Raw genomic sequence first — 23,831 nt, forward strand, 5'->3', positions numbered from 1 at the left:
CTCAACCTTTGTACCTCTCTTTTTAGCCACCCCATTTGTGAAGTAAAAATCCCACCCTATTATTAATAAATTTAATACTTTTTAAGATGCTTTGAGCTTGCACTAAAGGTACACTACAGGCACATCTGTACCTAAATTACCAACGCTCAAAAATAACAGGAAAAATACTTGTTGGTGGATTAGCTACATATGATCAATGCCAAATAAAAATCTATTCTGGTTTTGCTAAGGTCATTTAGTGCTGTGCAATTCTCATGAGGTAAATATTTTTGAAAGTGGGGAATGCTTTGAGATTAAGCAATACATTACAGTTTTTGATCAAATGCCAGAAGCCATAGGTGAATAGGAAACAGACATCAGTAATTACAGTTCGTACTTCAGCTATTTCAAAACCCCTTGCTTCAATGAGCAAGTATTAACTGGACAGACACTCCTTCACAAATTAGAGGCTGCAAAGACTTATTACACACCACATTTATCTTTGAAACTTGTCCAACAGAATTAAACTAAAAAAAATAATGATACAGATTATGGTTGCAGGCAAAAAACTATTAAAACTCTAACAACTATATATATGTTTTTATCTGTCAAACTGTCCCTGCAGCCACTCTTTGGTTAAGGAGCTCAGGAATGCAGCATTAAGAAACACAAGTAATTGTATTAGTATGCTGTTGTCAAACTTCAAACTGACTGTATTTTATCACAGGAGCTGATAAAAGAATTTCTTGTGTAGGCCTTAAAACACAACAGTACTGCAAGCATATGAGATGGGAGCAGAAAGGAAGACATGGCACCCTGAGAAGTGGTCAAGGAGCACCAACAGTGCTCAGTGACATGGTGCAGAGCCACCCAACCCGACACGGTCAGGGCTGCTGAAAACCCCAAAGCAAAGGCCTCAGCCTGGCACAGCAGCTGGGTGACAAGCCCAGCTCAGAGGCCAGACTGACAAAGCCTGGCCCACAACACAGCGAGGCTGGAGCAGGCCAGGATGCTCCAGAGACAGCCCTGCTCAAACAACGATTTCTCACACAGAAATTGTGAGAGCACAGTCTACTTTCCAGGTACTTGGTTTACTCCAAACAGCCACACTTGGGAAGCTACACAATTTTTCCCCTCAAAATACTTAAGGCTATTCAGGATATCCAAGAGAGTACCATGACTGATGTTGGGTAAAACTGTGGTAGAGGAAAAAAACTGGGGTAAAAGCAGTGCATGCATTTATGTTTTTCAGGACTTCTCAGAGGGAGGAAGCATTTTGGGAGGGCTGCTTTTGAACTGTTGCCCAACTCAAGATAGCATCAAATGAACTTTTAATAAATATCTGGCATCACAACAGATTGGTACTGATACTTATAATTTAAGTACATTTCTCTAGATCAGTAATTTCAGTTAAACAAGGAGATAGTGCAAACTTTTCATCTGCTAAAAGAATTATTATTACATCTCAAATTTAGATCAGTGTAAGAAGTTGTATATTTAAGCTGATTAAAAAACTTTCAGTTAACTAAAACAAGCATTTGGATTGGTTTAACACTGTTAAACAGGAAACATTAAGTCTCAGAATACACTTCTACTTGCTTGGACAAAATTTACATCACAGATCAAAACAACTCAAAAAAAAAAGAGGTGCCAGCACAATGCAAGACATTTAAAAACAGACCAGCAATTTAGGAAGATTATTAAAGATACAGTTCTCTATTAATCTATTTCTTATGTATTTATATTAACTCTATAAAGCTGTATTAAGCCTTTGTATTTTCCCTGTTAAGAGATTTTGGAATGTGGAAATCAACTAATATTTTAAGCAAACATTTTAGGTGGATAAAAAGGTTTGAAATGTGGTCATTTTTAAATTAATCACACAAGTGACCCGATGCAAATATTCTGCATACTACCTAAACAGTTCCATTTTGAATGGCCTAACATAAAACTAATTGATTTAATCTAAAATATTACAGGTAGCTGGGCAATAGCTGTTTTTTGAGGGCTTGGGTTTCTGTTAAAGCGCATTTTCAAAAAAAAGAACACTGATCCTTGAAATTAGATCACGATCTTGATTTGACAAATACTGTTAATCTTAAGAGCAATTACTGCAAAAGAGAAAATAGCTTATTTAATAAATGATACTTTAAAAAGTTTAATGGAATGCTGCTGGTGTGTTTGGCATTAATTATCATTCTATTTTTCAGTACATAACAAAGGTCAACTGTATCTAACCCATCTTTCAGATCCTTAAGAAAACCCCCAGCAATTATGGACCGATTGCCTGTAACTTCTGGACAGGAACATTTGGAATGGAAAGATCCTGATGTAGGGTCATGGTGTAACCTGTGTGTATACACGTGCAAACATGCAATTCACCTTTACAATCACTTCACTAGAGATAGCACTTGCTTCCTTCCACACAAAAGTTTGCAAAGCAAAGTAGTTTGTAAACCATAGTGTGAGATTTATGATGTTATATTGCAGAAACCAAATCAGCCCCTAATTTACAATCCTGGCAATTGTATTCAACTCTGTCATCATAACTAATTACAGCTAACTGCAGATTACCATATTGCAAACTCTCATCTGTGCGAAAGAAATACGATTTAAAAAAAAAGAATCAAATATCCTAAGGGCTAATGAACAAAAATGCACTATTCCATCTTGGACTGCAAACCTGAACTCTTCGAATTGCTGCCGTAAAACTTCAAATTGCTATTTGTTGGCAAGTTGTTTTAGCCCCAAGTACTTACACAGTAAATCACCATTACACTAATACCATACCTTTGGCCTGAAACATATTAATCTTGGTTAACAATAACTGACATTTACATTACCAATTCAATTCAGGCATTGTGGTAACTAAACATATATGCAAGAGCTTCAGGGAAGAAAGTTATTAGTTTTGAATGTGTACTTACTTTTCACTGAGAATAATTTTGAAGAAATATTATCATCAATTCTTGTTATAATCTTATAACATAAACATTCAAATCATAATTGATCTGTAAAACATTTGACTTGGAGTAAAATCTACATTTGTATCTTGGGTGCAGTTAACTTTACAACGTAACAGTTCAGATATTTTTCCAAGATATGTATTTATATATTTTTTATCTGGGACTTTTAAAACCTGTGTTATTAGGAAGGAAAGAAAACTGGCAATCTGAAATATTATGAAGAACCAGGATATGACCAATAGTACTAGATCCTTCCATGACTTTTAGGCTTTTTTTTTGTGTGTGTGTTTATATTTATTAAGGCTATAAATATCCTTGGTTTCAAAAAGATAAGTTGGGTTTGCTCTTTATTTAGTGTCTTCCCCCAATTTACAAGCAGAAAACACTGCATTAAGTCTATGTAGCATCAGAAGCAACACACCCCTCTCTCCTTATGCCCACACATTATAATTGCAGTACAGCACAAAACACATTTGGACCAAAGATTTTATTTCGACTTCAGAGAATTCTCTACCAGACTCCAAATTCAACCTGAAATGCATTATCTTTAGGTTTCATATCCAGGAGGAAAATTTAACACAGTACTGACGTTCAGATTGTATTTTTTCTGTATTATTTATAAGACAGTGACAAAGCAAGGTAGTGCAGTTTAAAAGCATTAGGATAAATACCAGGCATTTGATGTGTTTTGTTTTGGGGGGGTTTATGTTTAGATTTAATAAATTGTCCACCAAAATTCTTCAAGTAACAACAGGTATTTGACTCCTGAGGAAAATAGGATGGGCTACATGTATCCCATGTTGCTTTTTGTTTCCCATCTTTTCTTGGCTTCAAATCTGAAATGGAACACAAAACTCACATTAGGAATGATGCGGCTATGTGTTTCAGGTATTTAATCATATTATTCTTAACAACTATAAAAATAACTTATTTTTAATACTGTTATAAAGACATGAAGACAAATATAGCCATACAACCACCACTTTCTTTCTGATAAAGCCTCTGTACTTAAGTCTGATACACTCCTAAAAAGCCCACCAAAACCCAGCAAGGTTAAACTAAACAAATAAGATTAGCACAAGCCTATTTCAACTAAAAAAACATTTAACTGAGATTGTATTGTACCCACTTAGTGCCAATGAAACCACAAATGTTTAATTCCATACTCAAATGACTTACCCCCAAGCAAGCTTCTTTTTCTTTTGAGCTTCTTGGGCAGCCTCTGCTTCTTGCTTGGCTTTTACAAAGTTGCGGCAAGCGGCAGCTTTGGCAATTTTCACACCAAGCTAAGACATGAAAAGGAACAAAGGAAAACTGATTAGATGCAAATGGCTCATATGAAATTTAAGCCTCACAAATTACTTGGTCTGATATTGTTTCTCAAAAGTCAATAGATACTAAAATATCTTTCAAATATTAGGCTGATGATGGACTATTAGACTGGACAAACGTCTCTTGAGGGAAACAAAAAAGTGTAGGACCCTGGGGCAAGCAATCCTTTTCACTAAATCCTTCATTTTTAAAACCAAAAGCAAGAGTAACAGCTCACTGGATCCTTTTGTTTGTTTTATATAGACAAACATATCCAAATACACAGTCTCCATTTTTCGTACCAGTCTGTGACTTCAGCTATGCTAACACAATAGAATCAGGTCCAAAATCCACCCAAAAGTACATTTTTCTACAGGAAGAGCTGCTACCATTACACATTTTTCAGTTTAATCAGTCTGTCCAACAATAAAAGATGCAGTATCCTTCGTGTTTATCTCCACATTGTAAGATTTTAGATAGCAAGGGTGCAATATGCCAGCTTTCCATGTAGGTGAGTACCACTTCCATAAACTGATGCAAACTGTGAGAATTAAATTCACTTTAGCGAATGTCAAGTGCAGGAGTGAAAGGCAGGGAAGAGTAAAGCAAAAAAGATGGAAGAAGATACAGTGAACTATGAGCAGTTTATTTCCCTTATCAGCATTTGTAACTTGTAGCTGCATTTCATGGTTGCTGCCTTAACTTGACATGATGAGTTGTTAAAGAATTTGTTCTCCGAAGTTCTGCTGTTCTCCAAGACAAACATGCAACTCATTTACCTCAAATTGCTACAAACTGATGTGGGCAAACGGGTTTTCTTACAATTCACACCAAAACCTCTTGAAATTAGCAAACAGTTTCTGAGTGCATATTCTAAGTGCCCCCCAAAATGGCATGGGAGCATCAAAGAACAGGAGACACAAGGGAAAGAATACTCTTTAACACCTTGGCTGAAGTTCCACTATTAATGCTAATATAAATGAATAATGTACACCATCTATACAGACAAATATTTATTCTGGGAAATGCTTTATGCAGGTAAGATGAGAAAGAACTCAAGAACACATCTGCACGTGTAGATGCACTGACACATTTTCCACAATTATCCCATCAAACACACAATAGGTAGGTGATCATTTTGTTAACAAAGCAAAAAAAAAACCTAAAAAACCCAAACCAGCATGACTACAAGACATTCTACCTTATGGTCTTCTCAGACTTCAAGAATGAAGAAAGCAGCCTTTAAGGAAAGGCAGCAAGCACAACTCAGCTTGTGCTTTGTTTGAGGCTCTAAATGCTGGCAGCACAAGCAGTTAGGAGCTGAGCCTAACAGTTTAACAAAATACTGTGACCAGCTACTTCAAAACTTTTATATTATCTATGTAATTTTCCCCTGAGCATTAACATTTTTTATTAACAGTAATTCATCTGAACTGCTAAATTTCAGGTCAAAGACTAAAACATAACATTCTTTTATTTGCATTGTCACTTAATATTTAAGGGCAGCTATTAACCTTAATATAATTGCAATAAAAATGCTTAAGAAAACTCACCTAAAATACTCAAAAAATGTTTACTTTTAAATTGAAACAGTAGTAATTATTAATTTAAACAACAGAGCAAACCAATGGCTGAAGTCAGTCAGCAGAACCATGCCTTTATTAGAGGTATTTTACCTCCTAACACACTTGAAAATTAACTTTTGTGTGATGAATAACAGAATCTCCTTAAAATATATTCTAGTGGTTTATTGAGCACTTGCACACACACAAATATACACAGGTGTGCTCTAAACAAGTGCTGCAGAAAAACCTTTTCATCTGCATTTTTTTGGAAGACAGAATGAGTTCTTCCATCTTTGAAAAGTGCAGAAAAAAATGGGATAATAAGATCCTCTGCAGTGTATGTGCAAGCAAAAGCAGAAGCATTTTGCAGCATTGTTACAGTTTCTAGGCTACATAGAGTCAAATTTTCAAGATATGAAAACAAATGTTGCATATAAACACACACAAACATTTTAGTCAGATTAAATGTCTTCTGCTCCCACCCAAACCCAGACATGCATCTTCAGTCCCTGCTCGCTCCCAGAAGAAATCCATAAAAGCTTGGTCAAGGGATTTTACATTAAAAAATAAAAAAAACATACTAACATTTCAGGTCATCAGATAACTCAATAAAATACAATCTTAAAAGAAGTAAGAAAGCATGAATAAAAATATATACAACAATTTCTTGTGTAGTCAAAGTATCAGCATTTTCCATATAGAACATCCAATATTTTGCTGCATTTTAATTAAGGTGTCTAAACATTATCACAAAGAACTGCAAATTGGTCAGAGCACGCAGTAAGGAAAATTAAGCTCTAAAGGCTTTTTATCACCATATTTCAGGAACCAAGGGTGTAAAATGTTCTAATTTGGGATATATTAAAAGCCATAAAAGGTCTTTCAAAAAGATTAATGGTACTTTGCTTGGATTTAAGATAAGGGCTTTAGCTGGTTGGAAAAGCAGGGCCCTGGCTAGACCCTTGAGGCATTCATCTTTACAGCCACTTGGAAGATTTGTAAAAGCGTCTGCATAACCTCAAGCAAACGCACTGCGACATTTTTTTTTTAAATTCCTTTCAATTTTACAGGTTTAAAGTGTGTAAATCATACTGGGTAGTAAAGCTGATATAATGGTTCATCCTTGTAACACTATATATATTTGTATTTTGTGACAAACTTGAAAAACAACTTAGTTTCGACAGGGCAAAGCCCTTTCCATTTTGAAGTTGACCAATAATCATGTCAAATATCTTACTCTAGATGTTTAATGTAGCATAAATGAAAATTTCATACTCATCTGAAATTGTTACCTTGTAACAAATATCTGAAGCTTTGCTTCTTTTTGAACACTTTCAAGGCATTTATTTAAAAATACCAATTATCATACTTTAACTTTTTATGGAATAACAGGTCTCTACGAAAAATATTTATGCCATTCTCTTTTGTTCTTTAATTAAATGAAAACAGATGTTTTCTGAAGTAAAGCGGAACCATTACTGGAGTACTTAAAGTGTTAAGGTCTTTAATTTTTATATCAGTTTGGTCTACAATTCCTGATTGTCTTTACTCAAGCTCAACATTAATGTCAAGCAAGTTACCTAGGAGACGAAAGAGATCAAAGAGACAAAAAACCCTCAAATGTCTGATTAATCAAGCCTGCAAACAGCTTATTTCTTTTAGCCTGCATGCAAGTATGAAAATGAGATTCTGGGAGCCGTACATTGTGCAGATTTGTTCATTCTTATCAGAACAAAGCCAGCGGCAGCTTATTTCATGGATCATTGGCACTGTCATCAGTGCTACACAGAACGGGTGACAGCTCCTCATTTTGAGGCTTGAACAAAATTAGCAAAAAGTCGGCACAAATTAGCCTCTCATCTTTTTAGTAATATGACATTATTCATTTACTTTTTATCCAATTTTTAATTTTTTCCTTGTCAGCTATCCCTTTCTAGTGTTTCTTGCATAGCATCATAAAACACTTTTAAAACAAGCAAAGAAATGGCTGAAGTTGAAATAGAATGTAAAGTTCAGGCAGAAGAGTAAACATTTTCATTAAGTTGCAACTGAATCTACTGTAACTTCCAGAAAACTTCCCTGCAAATCAGGACATTTAACATTAAATATCACAAAGCAAAGACTTGTCTTTAAGATAGGACTGTAAAACGTAAATGCTGAACAATACGAGACAACGGAATCAAGAACTGCTCCAGAAATACTGAGGTATGAAATACCAAATATTAAACCTACAAAAGCTCCCACAAAACATCTATATTCAAACAGGTCCTGAAATATCCTATGATCATAGCAGAGAAGCCAAACAGCCTTTTAATATAGTGTTACAGTTTCTCATCAAATATGAATCTAGTTATTTCAGGCTTGCCTCTAGCAATGATTTTCTCCTTTTATGTTATGGAATGTTATCCATTGCTGACGTATATAAAATATATAAAGCAAACAAGAATACCGAGTGGATTTTGCAGTGAAAATTGTCCCCTTTCAATGATGTGCTCAACTTCCCCTTTAAAATACTTTGTAATACCTTTGTTGTATTTTTATGCTGTGTATTACAACATCACATTATATTTGGATGACACAGTAATGGAAAAAGGACAGAAAACTGTTCTAATATTAAGCTCTTTGCTAGACTTCAACATTTAAATGCAAGTAACTTCCTCCATTCACGAGAAAACACAGCATTAAAAAATTAACCATAAGCTGTTAGATGCTTTACAGAGCCCCCTTATAACAAAGGCAGTTTTAAAAAAAGAACTGTAGTACTGTTTTCAGCAATTTCTTTATCTCTGTTCTTCTAAGTAAGAAAGCTTATTAACAAGCTTTGAACTTAAAATCACATTTACAATAATGTGCCATCAACAGTTTTATAAGCTAATTAGAAAAAAAGATTAATTAATGACTGGCTGCTAATAAAATGGCAATCATGAAGAAAGAAACCAAGGGTGCTAAGCTTCAACTACCACCAATTAAGAGCTAATTACAAACAAATTATATATGTGTTTTGCTGTGGGCTTTAATTTACTAAAATGGTTTTAATTAAAAGAGAAAACATGCTGATTAATTGAACTGCAGAAAAAATCTACAGTATAAACTGTGCTTTGTCTGTCTCTTTAATTAGACTTGTAACATCTGAAATCTTTTTTTAAGGTTTGTTAAGGAAAAGATATACATAATTAAGGGAGCATAAGAATGTAATTCTAGGTGATAACCCTGCCATATTCCAAAGGTTAGAAGAAAACCACCTCAATGAAGAGGAGTATTTGGAAACACCTTCACTAAGGTAAGAAAGGAAATCCTTCACAGATAAAAAAACCTTTTTTTTTTTTTTTTTTTGGCGGGGGGGTGGGGAGGGGCAGTTCTTCCACAACAAGAGTTCCAAGTTAATTTGTGCTTGGTTACACTCCATATAAAATTGCACCACTTCAGGTACCTAAAAACACTGTGAGAAATTGTGAACATTGCACCGAACTTAGAAATTTCATTTTACCAACAGAATAACATCAAGTACTAACTCCTGTCCACCTCTGACAGTAAGGTCATCAAAATCAACCATTTCCTACCTGGATTCTCACATGGAAACCAGTTTCCAGAATTGTTTTCAGCAGTTATAACCAACAAACTTCCTTGTGTACTTCCATTTCTAATTCATATGAGTAGAGGTTACTTGCAGACAGGAGATACTAATTTGATCATGAGAAAATGGTCAAAACTGATGCATCAAATTTTAAAGACGACAGCAGGACTGATCTTGCTGTAACAAGAGGATGATATTCCAGTGAATAGCCAATTAATTTCACCAATTACAATGTAGATATTTCATTTAAATTTGATTAAATACCAGTGTCCATATAAATTGCAGCTTTTTAAATCTTTCCCCAAAATGCCAGAAGACACTAAGCCAGGTGCTTAGGAAATGCTGTCAAAAAGTCTGAGGTATTTAGAGACTGACAAGTGCTACAGCAATTTGGCACATTAAATTACAAAATATTTTAAAACTTACTTTTGACAGGTAAGTCTAATATGGTCAATTGTGTTCAAGTTACAGTCCTCAGGCTAATGTGTTCTTAGACAATGTGGCACCTGCCTACCAGGCAGTTCACACAAAAAACACCAATAAGTGCAAAGTTTGGGCTTTAGTCAGATTATTTCTCATAGTATTAAAGCCGTAAGAAATCTGTATTCTGCATTTTGAGACACCAAACCATGATTTGATCACAGAAGTACTATAAAAAAACCTCTTTCTCAAGGAGGAATTTAAGGAGCGAAAGTGGAGAATCTTTTAAGATTTTTTTTGGTTTAGCTATGAAAATAATTTTTACAAGTACCACTCCAAATTGCAACTTATTTATAGCAGAGTGAAATTACCAGACATCTGCACATACCATCCTTACTCAAAGGGATAAACACATCCAGCTATGCACAGTCACAGTGCTTTAATTTATCAACATTTATTTTTCAAAAAAAATCTAGGTGGATTCCCACTAACACAGTAGGAACAATTTAATTACATCTCAAGATAGAATTCCAGAAAAATCTTACAAAGCACTAAGAAGTTGACATAATTCCAAGTGTCTCTTCCTAGCTCCATATGCTAAGTATCTGCTACTATTACATCCCAGCTATCCTACCCTAAGGCATCACCAAAAAATTATGTCATTTCCAGATAAGTGTTCACATGAACTTTATTCTCTTAATAACTTTCATTCTAAAAGGCTCAGATTTTTTGGGGTAACTCCCACATTAACATTTCTACTGGCATCTCTCAAGTTAAATAAATCATCCTTAAATGCAATGTTCAAACAACAGCTTTAGGTATGCCAGACTACATCTGAAAAGCACAGCTATAAAACATGAAGGACTCTGCCCATGCTGGAAGCCCTGGAATGTGATAACAAAGACAGCTACTGGATTACAGTAATAAACACTAACTGTGCATATTGTACCATGCACACTGCAATGAATTGCTCATTTTTTAAATACTAATAGTACTGTACTGCAGGTATTAAAGAAATAATTCAGTAGTCTAACTGTTCTGGAAGCTCTACGGTGAATTAAGGAATATGACCCACCTAAATTATTTTGCTGCTCAACACATTTATCAAAGCAGTGTTGATCTTGGACACTGTAATTGCATCACAGCACTGAGGTGCCCCAGCCAGAAGCTGCAGGAACAGTTACTGAAGGCCTAAATTATTCTCCACACCATAATGCAGAGATGCCCATATTTTTTTCAGGAAAAAAGTTCATTTGTGTATAAATTAATGAAATCAAGAACTTAAATTGATCACCAGACCTCTCAGGGAAGCAGAATACCCCACAAGAGAATGTGGGGATGGCCAAAGATGCCACAGGGAGAGATCTACCCTGCTGACTGACAGCAGGAGACAAGGGGTAACACTTGGCAGCGAGGTTTGCCCAGAGATTAGACAAAATATTCAGCAGTGTAATACCTACAGTTCATTTTCATAACAGAAATGCAACTGCCAAAAAAAAAAGGGTGAACACACCAGCCAGTCTCAAAAGCTACATATGAATCCACCCATGCAGCCACCAGTAAATACAGGCTTATGCAGGAGACATTCAAGTTCTAATTCTCACTCCAAAATCTTGAATGGTCCTGGAGTGAGAAGCTTTGTTTTAAAATCAGCATTTGTGTGTATTTGTCAAAGCAAAGGAAACAACAAATAATATATTGCCCAAAGCCTCATTTAATGCAGTGCAGTAGCATTTTCCTTAAAGAACCTGCAACAAGTTTCCTTAAAGAACCTGAAGACCCAAAACCTTAAAGCAGTATCATTTAGGTTTTTAGAATGCAAAATTCCATGATGCACTGACAGCTGCTAGATTATGCATATTGCCTAAGTCATCAGTGATTTTAAATGAATCTGATTTTAAAAAACCTTTCCTCACTGTATCACAACGACAGGATATTGACAGCATCATTTTGACATTCCTTTGCTTTTCAGGACATATTTCTACTGTATATACTCATCATCTGTTTATTTTTGGCTTCATTTTTCTAAATACTGAAGCTGCCCTATCAGTTTCACAGGCTTATAAATGTTATACATCAAAAATTAGTTTCACTTATTAAGGCAGGAAACGGCTGTAAGAACTCTGGGATCTGTGCCTCAAAGCAAAAGCTTTATCAGCAGGTTCCAGTCACTGCTTCTTGCAAAAGAAAATGGTGCCGATTAAAACCCCATACACCTGATTTCAAAAAGAACACCTACCCACTGAACATTTCTCACATGGCTGCAAGGGGGGCTGCACCCCAAACACCAGACAGCTGTTTCTCACACACTCCCTGTCCCCAGCCCTGTAACACCGCTCAAGAAAAATGAAAACTATACATAAAGAGATGAAGTTGAGATAAAAGAACAATAATTCATCCATTTATTACTCCAGACTTCAGAAGTGGTGCACTTCAATACAGCCACAGTGCAGTTCCATGCCTGACTTGCTCACAGAGCTGTGTTGCATTTGGAAGTTAGAGGTTTACAAATAGCCATATTATTTAAAAACTAACTCACTTCTTAGAGGCATTGTATAATAAAATCAACACTTCTGTAAACTGCTAAGAGAAAAAAAGTAGCAATTGAATGAATACAACATGAAAGCAGTATTTTATTAAGTGTACTTGTATACAAAACAATGACTGTTCAACCAGCCTCTTCCATAATCAAATTCTCAAATTTTTATAGCTCTTCACTGAAACAGTCACTGTTAGAAAAATTTCCTTAGGAAAAAAAGTATTTTAAAAGATCCATTAAAAAAAAAAGCTTCTGAAAATCACAAAGAAAAATGAACCTTGCAGTGAGCAATGGAGCACATCTCTACAAGAGCAGAGAACCCCAGTGAATTCACATGGATTCTGCCTCAACAGAACTCCTCATGAGAGATCAAGCCAGTCATTTGAGTTTCCCTTCTTTCAACGTATTATTTGTTCAGATAAACCCACTTAACCAAAACCAAGTCAAGGTTGTGAATACTAATAATGTTTCAAGCATTTTGTTTTCAGAATTACAACATGCTAATATTTGAAAGTCAACAATTTGAAGCTAATGTTCCACAAATAATAATACACTGCTGTAGCACCTGGGATATGCTAGATGTTGTATAATCCCATGGCTACCAAAATCAGATAACAGTTTATCATAAATATTACAAAACCTTGAAACTTCTTACATTAATTTGTTTTTATAGTCAAACAATTTGCACTAGAACCTCAGTATGTTTTATTGATTATAATACTCCAACCACTTTAGAGGAGATGGGATAATGACATTTGTGAAGGAGAACAGCAAGTGTTTTTCATGTTGTACACATGAAAGGTAATAAAACAGTCAGAAGCTGGTCAGACTTAAAGGGAACATCAGGACACATCCCTACCACTGTCAATAGCTGTTATCGTTGCAGACTGAAGTTTTGTGATCACTGGTGACAAGGCAGATAAGAGTCTAGTCATAGTCTAGTCATTAAAAACTGCCCTGAGTGACTAAAGGGAGGAGTTTAATGATTTTGTAAGAACACTCACTGAGGAACAGTTACTTTTACCTAACCTCAGAGAAGCTTAAGAACTGTATTTCCCACTTCAAAAGCTGTCTGTTTTTAAAGCCATCACAATATTGTAATACATTGCATTAAACAGATTTAAATCTGCAATTTTACATTAAAGCTTAGTTGAAAACACTGTATTTAAGAAACATTTAAAATACTTGTATGAGAATGAGAAGCAGCTAAAATTTGTCTTTGCTTTCCTAATCCCTTTGAATTTTGCAAGCATATACAGTGGACAGAAAATTCCCATTACCTCTGTGAAGATGGAAGAATATGCAAGATAAAAGAATGAAAGCAAAAATTATATAATTATTTTTTAGTAAATCGAGATTTATAGTTTAAATCCTACTACTTAGATTACTTTAAAAAGATCACATTTCCACTCACTGAAATAGTACTTTTTCTTACCTGGCTTCAAAACTGTTAAACTATCTTATTATCCTAATGTTTTCCTCTGCATTTTCTCCCTCATGCAGAACTAGCAGTGGGGAAAACAGCCTTTGTGGACTTCAGCTATTTTTATTTCAGCTTCCTCCACCTATCCTATGTGCACAAATTGAACAATTGCTTAAATGAAAGTACCAGAGCTATCTGATAGATTCCTCACCAGTTTTAACTATTCACTAAGATCCATACATACAGATGTTTTTCTCCCACTTTTGTAGCAAACAGACTACAGCCTTCATGAAATTACTCGGGTACACCAACTATCAACTTGGAAAAACTGTGTTACTTTGGACTTGGTTTTAGGTATGTATTTACAGACTGAACAATTATGACAAGGAGAAAAAAATATCCAACACAATTCTAAGGCTACAGCAGTAGCACAGAGAGACAGCCATCTACTCCCACTCTTCAGAATTCTTCCAGCCTGAAGAATCTTCTCCTGACCACATGAATACACAGAAAAACAAGTATTGGCACACGGCTTGGTTTTCCATGTGTTCTCATTTGCTCTAGGCTTGCTATATCTCTACCTGTCTTGAGGCTTCCCAAGCTTATAGACAAGGTGATGCCAAAAAAAATTATGAGGCACAGGGAACTGAGAGAAAGGGAACATCCTACTCCTGTTCTCTTGGCTTGCACCATGGAAAAAAAATCAAAAGCTCAACACAGATGACCAGATATTCTTCTGAGTTGAGGAGTGAGCAGCAAGGATCTAAAGCAAGGTTACTTGGGACAGTTCATGGATGTATTTTCAAAAACACAGCTACAGCTGTCCAAGCATTGCTAGATCAGCAGGAAAGTTCTGAAATCACTGACAGGAGCCTGCTCAGGAAATGGGAAAGATGCTGCAAACAACCTTCAATGCTGTTTTACTCAGCATTTACACTTTTAGTCCAGGTGTGCAAAACTAAATGACCCCTCAGAGCTCTTGTTAACAGCCCACTTACCTCACGAATGGCTAATCTGTCACTCAGCTCCTCAGCCTTGGCAATGTCACCTTCAGCCACACACTTCTCTATGCTCAGTTCAAGGCCAGACTAGAGAAAAAAAAAAGGTAAATGCCTTCAGAAGAAAAAGAACATATTTAAAAGGAGTACCTCCTTTCTAAAAATATTTCTTTCATTAAATTCTTTAAGACACTGCATAAACCTGTAATTTGTGTGTACCACAAATCACTCTGTCTGTGTATTGTAATGGACAGTATAATTAAGAATTCACTGAGAGGCCGCCTGAGCACAAATCATTGCATTAGTTCCACCTTATGTGCAAGATAATACTATAGGTTAAAAAAATTACACGGGCTAGTTTATGCCTGTCACAATAAAATTTCATCTGAAGATCTGGCTTATCTCTTTCATCCCTGGAGCTTTCTAAACAAAATGTGAAATATATGTGTCAGGTAACATGAAGAATGGCAATTACCACTGTATCGTTACAGTTCTAAGATCTTATCTTTACCCAAAAAAACAGAGTTCTGGCACATAGCCACTCCACTGTGTTAATAAATTAAAAATTCTAGCAGCCCTATGGAAAACAATGAAAATGTTCAGGATTTAAGGGTTGTTTTCTTATTTTCAGATGTTAACAATGTGTTTAATGGCAACACTTACAAATAACATAATAAAAAGCCATTTCCTGGAAACTATGGTTGTAAATTTTTGGTGGAGTATAGAAGGGTAGCACTGACTTCAGAAATGCACAAAAAACCTCACTCTCATAAAAAAGATAATTTACAGCCTCACTGATTTTAAACATTAGTGAACTAAAGAAAACACATTTGACAGTTCCATAACATATACTTTTTTAAAATATAAAAATGAAAATGCTAATGGAATTCTTGAAAAACAGTGATCTGCAAACACAGCACTTTAATTATTTCAGTTGGTAGTTGAAAAAAAAAAAGCACAATTGGAAGTTGCAGTGATGGCAAATTCCGTTAATATGAAAACAGTGAGATGTGTCTTCCACTAGTGATAATATCCCTGAAATTACAATGAAACCATCTGCATTTTAACAGTTTGGGCCTCATTCCAGATCCATCTTTAATGACAACTAAATAGCCACCAAAAATAAGAAGCAAACAAATCTTCATGATATGCATGTAGAAACTTACGTTAAGAAAATGAAAAATACAAAGATTATCATAAAGGAAGCTAACTGAACATTTCATGTACTAGAACTTACAGGGAACTTTATAAGAAGTATTATAGAACCAACAGCACTACCACAAACTCACAATGTAGTGAGAGTCTTAACTTATCCATCGTGTCTGACAATTAGTTCAGATATGACTAGTTACACAGTAATATTTATGAACAAATTGTGTTATAAATCCAGTCAAAATGTATGCTAGGTTTGCACCTTTAATTTTTGCAACCACTGCTGTCAACTGAAATATTCATGTGACACATTTTAAAGTAAAAACATGATGAAGTAAAATGAAAGAAAAAGTCACACAATTCATATGAAGTGTTCTGTCTCTCATAACAGGAAAAAACTAAACCAGACAGGAAACAACCCTGGATACTGTCTTAAAAGAAAGCACAGCAAACATTCCAGAACATTTATTTTAAAAGTCCACAAAATTATCCTTCCTCAGAGTGATTGTATCTTTTACTCTCAAATAGCCTCAGTTTCATTCCTATCTCAATTAAGGACAAGTTCTTTAACTGCCAAACACAAGCTGGCACTGCCCTTTGTAATAACAGTCACCTTTTGTGGAGCCCTGCTGTTCACAGGTGATTCAAATCTATCGTTGATTCCAAAGTATTGTGTAAGTTCTTTCCATTTCTCTTCATTTTCCAACTGCTGACTACTAAAAACAAACAAACAAACAAACAAACAAGTCAGCACCATAACCACTTCCCTTTCCACAATTTGTAATATCCTTTTCAAAGCTAAAATAAACTCTTCCATTTGGCAGACATGGTCTTTTCATCCATTCCGTTTTTAAATGAAGTGAAATTAACTATTCCTCCCCCTTTGTGTACACCTAATTTCACAATCTCGAAAGCAAGCTGATAAATCATAGAAACATTTAAGTTGACAAAGCTCTTTAAGATTGAGTCTAACCATAAATCCAACACTGCCAAGAAAGAAAGAGAGAAGGAGAAGGCTGAACAGGAGCTTGTATGAAGGAAGTAGGAAGAACATTAAGTCTATTAAAAGTTACATTAAATGATACATTTATGCTGATTTTTAAAATCAAGCAATAACACTCCATCAAGCAATCACTAGTACAAATCCAGCCTGCCCAACAGAGACACTGAACAAATTTAGAAGATATTTTATGCAATGCTCAAAGCTAGGCTTTGGCTATGGATGTGGTCAGGCTTATTTTAAGTTTTGCCTGATACTAAGAGATCTCAGGTAATCCCATTCACCTGGTTATACCTTTTAGCCACTTCATCAGTCTTTCTCTGTTTTGCTAAGGGAAAAAAAAAAGAAAAAAAATCCAACATTACACAGTGATACCCCACAGCATCCAATGAAATTAAGAGCTTTAACTTATCACATTTCCTTTATTTTCTCTGAAAAACCAACACACGGGGATTTCTACCCAGTGATCATGTGGATTTAAACCACTCAGCTGTAAGAAACTCCTGCAATATCTGTGAAGTTTTAACCAGAATGTGCAAAAGCAATTTTTGTAGAACTACTGAAACACGCTTAACCATTATACATCAGTATTAACTGAGGAAGTTCTACCTCCTTTTTAAGAGGACAAATATATTACTTGCATTCTATGTAGCAAGCTCACTACAACCTTGCAAGTGATGCATACAAGTGGAAAAATAAAATCCTAGAATACAATTCTTTAAAAAATGAATACAATTCTAGAATACAATTCTCCATTTAAAAAAAAAAAAAAAAACACAAGAAAAAAACCCTCAAAAACCAAAAACATCAAACCCACAAAACATCATGTATTGATACTTCTTCATTGGAAAAAAATAAATTCTGGTTATCATTAAAAAACGACCTTTTCGGCGGTGCTTTCTTTTTCGGCACCTGTTTTCCTCTTTCACTTGCATTTTCATTTCACGGTGTTTCTTCTGAAGCTCCACAAACTTCTACAAGATCATGAAAAAGCAAGTCAGTATTTTCAATTTTCCCCCCATTTTTAAGAAATTGCAGAGAGAAATGTATAATTACCCACAGTGCCTTGTGTTATCTATTACATCCCAGTCTATAAATTGAGACCATGGGGCTCTGATGGTGTTAAACTGGAACTGGTGCTCATCTTTCATCACCTCTCTCTGACTTTCTGTTCTCCCTACATCCCAGGACTGTTCAGATCTGACAGTTCTCTCATAGGATGTGACACAGAACACACTTTTGCTTGTTGTGCACTCCTGAGCTATAATATGTATTTTTATTGCCTAGCTGGTAGTTTGCAATCCACAGATTATTGACAGTATGGTCCTTGCACAGCAGGCTACCTACAAGGACTGAAGGATGAAAGAAGGCAATTATTTTTTGCCAATTCTTATTTTGAATCCAAAGCCTTAAACACATTGGTTTTTTTCAGGGATTTTTGTTTTCCCCAGCCTTTAAATACAACTGCAAAATCAGGAGGTTATAAGGAACTCTTGAGTCTGAATGCTTGCAATTAACCCCTACAGCAAACAGCAGGGCACACCTGCCAGGTGTGCAGCACACCCACAGAGACTGAAACACAGAGCTGTGCATCCTTACCCATGCAGAAAGCAGCTACCAAGCAGCTCAGAGCCCACGAACCACGGAAAACACAACTTTTATGCAAATGTATGGGAATAACAACTCTTTGCTGTGCTTTCAATCACCACCAAACTACCATCTCATTACTTCCTTCCTAAATTCCTGTTTACCTCACTTGGAACAATCTAAGGTTTGTATACTCAGATCATATTCTATCAAATTTCAGATGTGTCTATTGACTAGTCAACCCTGAATTACTTAAATCTAAAAATCATATTGAGATTTCTCAATCTCACCAAATGGCTATTTGATTGCACTGCATTATGCTCATCTGCAGACCTGTAATGATACATACATTCCAGATATTCACAGAAACTCCCGGAGGGCACGTTTGAGATTCACTTTCTTCATCTGTCACTGGTAGAAGAGGTTCACTGCTGGCATTACTTTCCTGTCCAGTCCCCTGAACTCTTTCAGTATCTTCTTTTGTGTCTTGCTTTGAACAGGAATCAGGTGATTCGTCTCCATCATCAGAACTTAGATCAACATCACTTTCATTCAGTCCTGGAGGTAACAGCCCACTCCACATCTTCCAGTTTACATAAGTCCAAACTATTTCGAGTCACTGCAAAGACACCGGGTTACCCATCCCAGCACAAAAACAACCTGCAGAAGGGAGAAACAGAACCAGCAAAACGCGTCATCAGAAATATTTTTGTTTTTCCTGCATATATACCATTACATGTTTTACACAAGACATTATAAAGCTGCTAATACTTACTATTTTAGAAAGAAGAAAACTTGATTACAGATGCTGAGACTGCTGGCTCTTTCTTCCCCCACTTCTCGTCCTTTAAAGTTGTGGCCCTGTGCGTTTGCTTACAGCTCCTTTCAGCTGGGGGACGACACTGCAGCAAACGCCTCCCGTGCCTCCACAGGGGCAAGCTCCCGGGACAGCACAGCCACGGGCCGCGGCAGGGGAGAGCCGGGCAGGGGAGGCGGCAGGCCGGGAAGCGAGGGGGGGAAGCTCCGGAGACAGCGAAGCGAAGAGAAACGCGGCTCAACGTCGGCCTCGGGGAAGGCAGCCGGCGCTCGCCGTCCCGCCGGTGCCCGCAGGGCCGGCGGCGCTGCCGGAGCCCCGCGGAGCCCCTCACGCCGCCGCCCGGCCCCGCGGAGCCCCGCGGAGCCCCTCACGCCGCCGCCCGGCCCCGCGGAGCCCCGCGGAGCCCCTCACGCCGCCGCCCGGCCCCGCGGAGCCCCGCGGAGCCCCTCACGCTGCCGCCCGCTCCGCACCCGCCGCCCGCGGCCGTGTTTACCTGGCCGCCATCTTGGCACGGCCGGAACACCCCGCGCGCGGCCGGGGCGGGGCGGCGCAGCCAATCAGCGGGCGCGCCGGCCGCCGCGGCGCCGGGGCGGGGCGGGGCGGCCATGGCGGCGGCGCCGTGAGGGGGGAGCGGCGGGGCGGAAGGGATGGCGAGTGCTAAAGTGCACTTGTCTGAGTCTCAGAACCATTTAGCGAGTGCTAAAGTGGACTTGTCAGAGTCTCAGAACCATTTCGGTTGATAAAGGTCTCTAAGAGAACCGAGTCCAACTTACGAGCCAACGCCGCTGTGTCCCCCACACCATGACACCGGGTGCTACATGCAGTCTTCCCTGGAGTCACCTCCAGGCCCAGTGGCTCCATCGCCTCCCTGGGCAGCCCATTGCAATGTTTAGTCACCCTTTTAGTGAAAAAATTACTCCTAATGTCCAGCTTTAATCTCAGTTGATGCAACAGAAGGCCATTTCCTCTCATCAAATCTCTTACTCCCTGGGAGTATCTTATTCCCAGAGCCTGATCTCACTCTGGCTCCAACCTCCTGTCAGGGAGTCTTGGAGAGCAATAATGTCCCCCTTGAGCCTCTTTATCCAGACTGTGAAAAACGCTAATCACTTGGTTTTTATAATTTTAAAAGTTTAATAATAATAAAATGGTTATAAAAATAGTAATATAATTAGAGTAATAAAGTTTAGAGTTAGGATAATCATAAGATAATAAAAAGCAAAGAATTATGGATGTTTGGATGCTTTTGGATACTAAGTAACAAAAAGCATACTTCGTGAACAAAGGAATAAACTTAAAAACAATAGCTTGTTGTATATTTATATATCTCATACATGATGCATAAATTCTTTGCAAATTAAGAACTTTTCTGGGTTTTGTTAACTTCTTAATCTTGTTGGTTCTACAAAGATGGAGAGAAGGTGGAAGAAAGTCTTTTCTGATAAGGAAGCTGTAACTTTTTATGGGACCTCTTCGCTGACATCTTTGTGTGAAGAGTTTCTTGATTATTTCATCTTTTTGCTTGAGCTTGTAACAAATCCTATATCGCAGATTTTCTATTTTAACATTATGTTGTAACCTAAAACTACATTTAACACACTACGTAAGAGAATCAATATAGCATAACTTTCTAACATTACACATATAATATTCATTGTAACATTTGTGAAAAGCCAATCATAAAATATGCATTTTTCACAAGACTAAACACCCCCAACTCCCTCAGCTGCTCCTCATCAGACTTGAGCTTCTTTCAGAAGAAGGACAAGCCTCAAGTTGTATAGCAATCCTTGCTGTCATAAAGGAATGTGGCATCTCTTCCAACAGTAAGCCTTGTAGTTAAGCCACACCAAAATGTTTATGCTGGGACAGAATGGGTGAGGGTCATACTCTTCAAGAATTGAAAAATCCTTCCAAAGTTCTCAGTAGTGCCTTGGATTAATGTGGTAAAGAGAAAACCACAAAAGTGCAAAGTCTGCACAGAGCAAAGGAATTGTTTTTCTCTAAGTTTCTGCTACACATTGTCCTTTCAGCTCTCATGGGTGAGGCAGACAACCTAACCATTTAAGAGCAGCCTGAATATGATTCACCAAGAACATCTTGCATAGAAGGAGCAACAGGAAGGGAGGCACAAGGAGAAGATGAAGACAAGGCTGACATCACTGAAATGTGTCTGAAAGACAGGAGGTTTCCCATCTTCAAAATAATTTGTGAGAAGATGTACTTTTCACCGACATTTTGACAGGTTGAAAACTGTATCTCAATATGATAATGTGACTTTTGAGAAAGGAATTGCTGGCCCCAAACCACAACATAACCCAGCTGTGGAAATGAGAAAAGGACAAGGGTTATGAAGGTGGATAGTTGGGAATATGGCTATGAGTAGGGATTTCTTGGTTGATCCCAGCTTCTGGGATTGGCTGTGCATGGAAGGAACACTAAATGCCTTTCTCAGGGACATAAATCAGATCTTCAGATTGTTTTCCTTTTATGCCATAATTTTACATCCTCAGATTCCTTTCTAAAATCAATTAATTCCGTAAGTAATCACTTTTTCATGAACTACATGTAAATTTCACACTCAGCTTGCTAACTAGATTTTCCTCTCATCTGGGAAATCAATTTTTAAGAGAGTTATTTTATTTACATTGAATAATTGGTTGTATTTGGTACACAGATAACTGGTAATTAATAACATTATTGATACTGGATATTCATTGCCATTTGTTCTAGTGAGTTGTTAGACCATTAGGCTGCATGATATTTTCTTAATGTGACCCAATTTGAACACACTCAACAAATTAAAAGGTGTGTGACATCTTTATGACCTGCAAATTTATATATTTGGTAGGGATACATTTTCAGAAAGGCAAATTTAATTTCATTACACAATTTGTATCCAAACATCGTGTTCCTTTTTTAGTATCTACAACCAATTTGTAGCAAGAATGGCACTGGTGGTGCACACAAATGAAGTACTTGAATATCCACATTAACTGCATTTTATAATTACAAATTAAATGTAATTGTCATTTTAAAAGCCACATTTTCAGGGTAATCTTCAGTCCTCCTACAAAAAAAATTCTGACTTCTCAGAAGTTCTTCCATAGGAAAAATGGTGGCAAGAGCTCCTGCTGGACTTTCATCTGTCCAGAAGTATTTGTATTCACAAAGTAAGTGCTTGATGAAACTACAAAAGAGTTTGCTTCCTACTTATCAGAATTTGCAACTTACTGCTGGGTTTTTATGTTGAAATAATGTGTAAAGTCTTTTTATCTGCAGAAGAAAACAGAAGGCAGCACAACCTTTTGACGAACCCTGATGTCCCTACATCAAATTTATGAGGGCTGCTATTGTGGCGAACACTTGATTTGGTGTCAGATTTTTCTGATGGCAATTTTCTGTTCCCCATTGAGCAAATATTCAAATAATCTGATTTATTTCCTTTTGGTCAACTGATCTAATTTCCTTTCTCACTTGAATTCCTGTCCTGGAGGCTTGCCAAACAATGACTCTCATGAATGAAATGAGTCATGCCTTTGAGATTCCTGTGGAACATCAAACTGGCACAACACAGTAATTACAGCTTAGATATTTCTGATGCTGTTATTAAAAACGACTTGAACTTTAGAAGGAAGGACTACTGCAATTAAATGTAACTTCAAGTTTAATTTGAATCTTCCAGGATCTCTATGGTTTGTCAGGTTGTAGGCAATTTTCTCTTTATCTGTCTTTATCTCTTCCTTTACCTGCTGTGGGATATTTACAGACACTGCCACGAGTCCCAGTTCTGGTAGTGTACTTTGTCAGATGTACTTTGGGTTCTTTTTGAAACTCTCTTAATGAGTACCAGTCACAGAAGAGGTGAGAGTTGTCAGATCCCAGAAAAGCTGAAGGCTGTGTGTGTGTCAGGTCACCATGGCAGGTTCTCACAGTACAATTCACATTTCCAGGCCAGATATAGAACACACTGAAGTTCTGATCTAGTTCCATGGATATAGGCTTGAAAACATGTTTAGCTAATCACAAATACTCCTGTACATATTTATTTCCACAAAATATACACAATTTCCTAGTGCGGAAATTAACTACTCCAACATAAATTTTGCATTATTATCTGGTTTTTTAGCAGTAAATGAGGACAATAAGAAACTTTTTCTTAAGCAGTAAAATATGTCACATTCTATCCTTTTGAAATGGTGTTTTCAAACTGTGTCAAAATGATCAAGAACTGGATTCTTCTTTAAACATAATAGGAAGGTCTTATTGTATTAGCAGATTACAGTCATTGTGTTAGTATACTATCTACCTTGTATTCATTTTTGCTAACATAATGAGAATTTTTTCTAGCATGGTTATATTTTAATACAATAAAATAGTGTTGGAAAGGAAAATTAGTATGATTTTAAAGAGATATGTAAAGACAATAAAATAGCCTCTGAGTTTTCTTTCCTAAACTTTTAATTTGATGCTAACTTAAAATATACTTTTTATCAATCC

At 36.8% G+C, this 23,831-nt stretch overlaps 1 protein-coding gene across 3 annotated transcripts; it reads right to left on the bottom strand.

Annotated features, from left to right (window-relative positions):
• Positions 1-1,293: 1,293 nt before the first annotated feature.
• Positions 1,294-19,862, bottom strand: FAM204A (family with sequence similarity 204 member A). Of its 3 annotated transcripts, none has more exons than XM_021529260.3 (8): positions 19,825-19,862; positions 18,864-19,174; positions 17,811-17,901; positions 17,222-17,255; positions 16,541-16,643; positions 14,776-14,865; positions 4,125-4,231; positions 1,294-3,781 (listed from the first exon to the last, which is right to left on the bottom strand). In XM_021529260.3, the coding sequence occupies exons 2-8, from the start codon at positions 19,095-19,097 to the stop codon at positions 3,730-3,732; spliced, it is 711 nt and encodes a 236-aa protein (XP_021384935.2). In that variant the 5' UTR covers positions 19,098-19,174; positions 19,825-19,862; the 3' UTR covers positions 1,294-3,729. The 3 variants fall into 3 exon arrangements, with proteins under 3 accessions (XP_021384935.2, XP_021384936.2, XP_021384934.2); XM_021529261.2 differs by lacking the exon at positions 19,825-19,862 and adding an exon at positions 19,290-19,654 and having other exon boundaries at positions 16,541-16,640; XM_021529259.2 differs by lacking the exon at positions 19,825-19,862 and adding an exon at positions 19,290-19,652.
• Positions 19,863-23,831: the final 3,969 nt, after the last annotated feature.

This window comes from Lonchura striata, chromosome 7, assembly GCF_046129695.1.
Source record: "Lonchura striata isolate bLonStr1 chromosome 7, bLonStr1.mat, whole genome shotgun sequence".
Lineage (NCBI taxonomy): Eukaryota > Metazoa > Chordata > Aves > Passeriformes > Estrildidae > Lonchura > Lonchura striata.

Excerpts from the sequence above, each read along its gene's own strand:
- FAM204A (XM_021529260.3), bottom strand. The coding sequence starts at position 19,097 with ATGTGGAGTGGGCTGTTACCTCCAGGACTGAATGAAAGTGATGTTGAT. Across the intron at positions 17,256-17,810 it reads AAGAAAGCACCGCCGAAAAG|CAAAACAGAGAAAGACTGAT; the intron begins GTCGTTTTTTAA and ends TTTTTCCCTTAG. Across the intron at positions 3,782-4,124 it reads AAAAAGAAGCTTGCTTGGGG|ATTTGAAGCCAAGAAAAGAT; the intron begins GTAAGTCATTTG and ends GTTCCATTTCAG.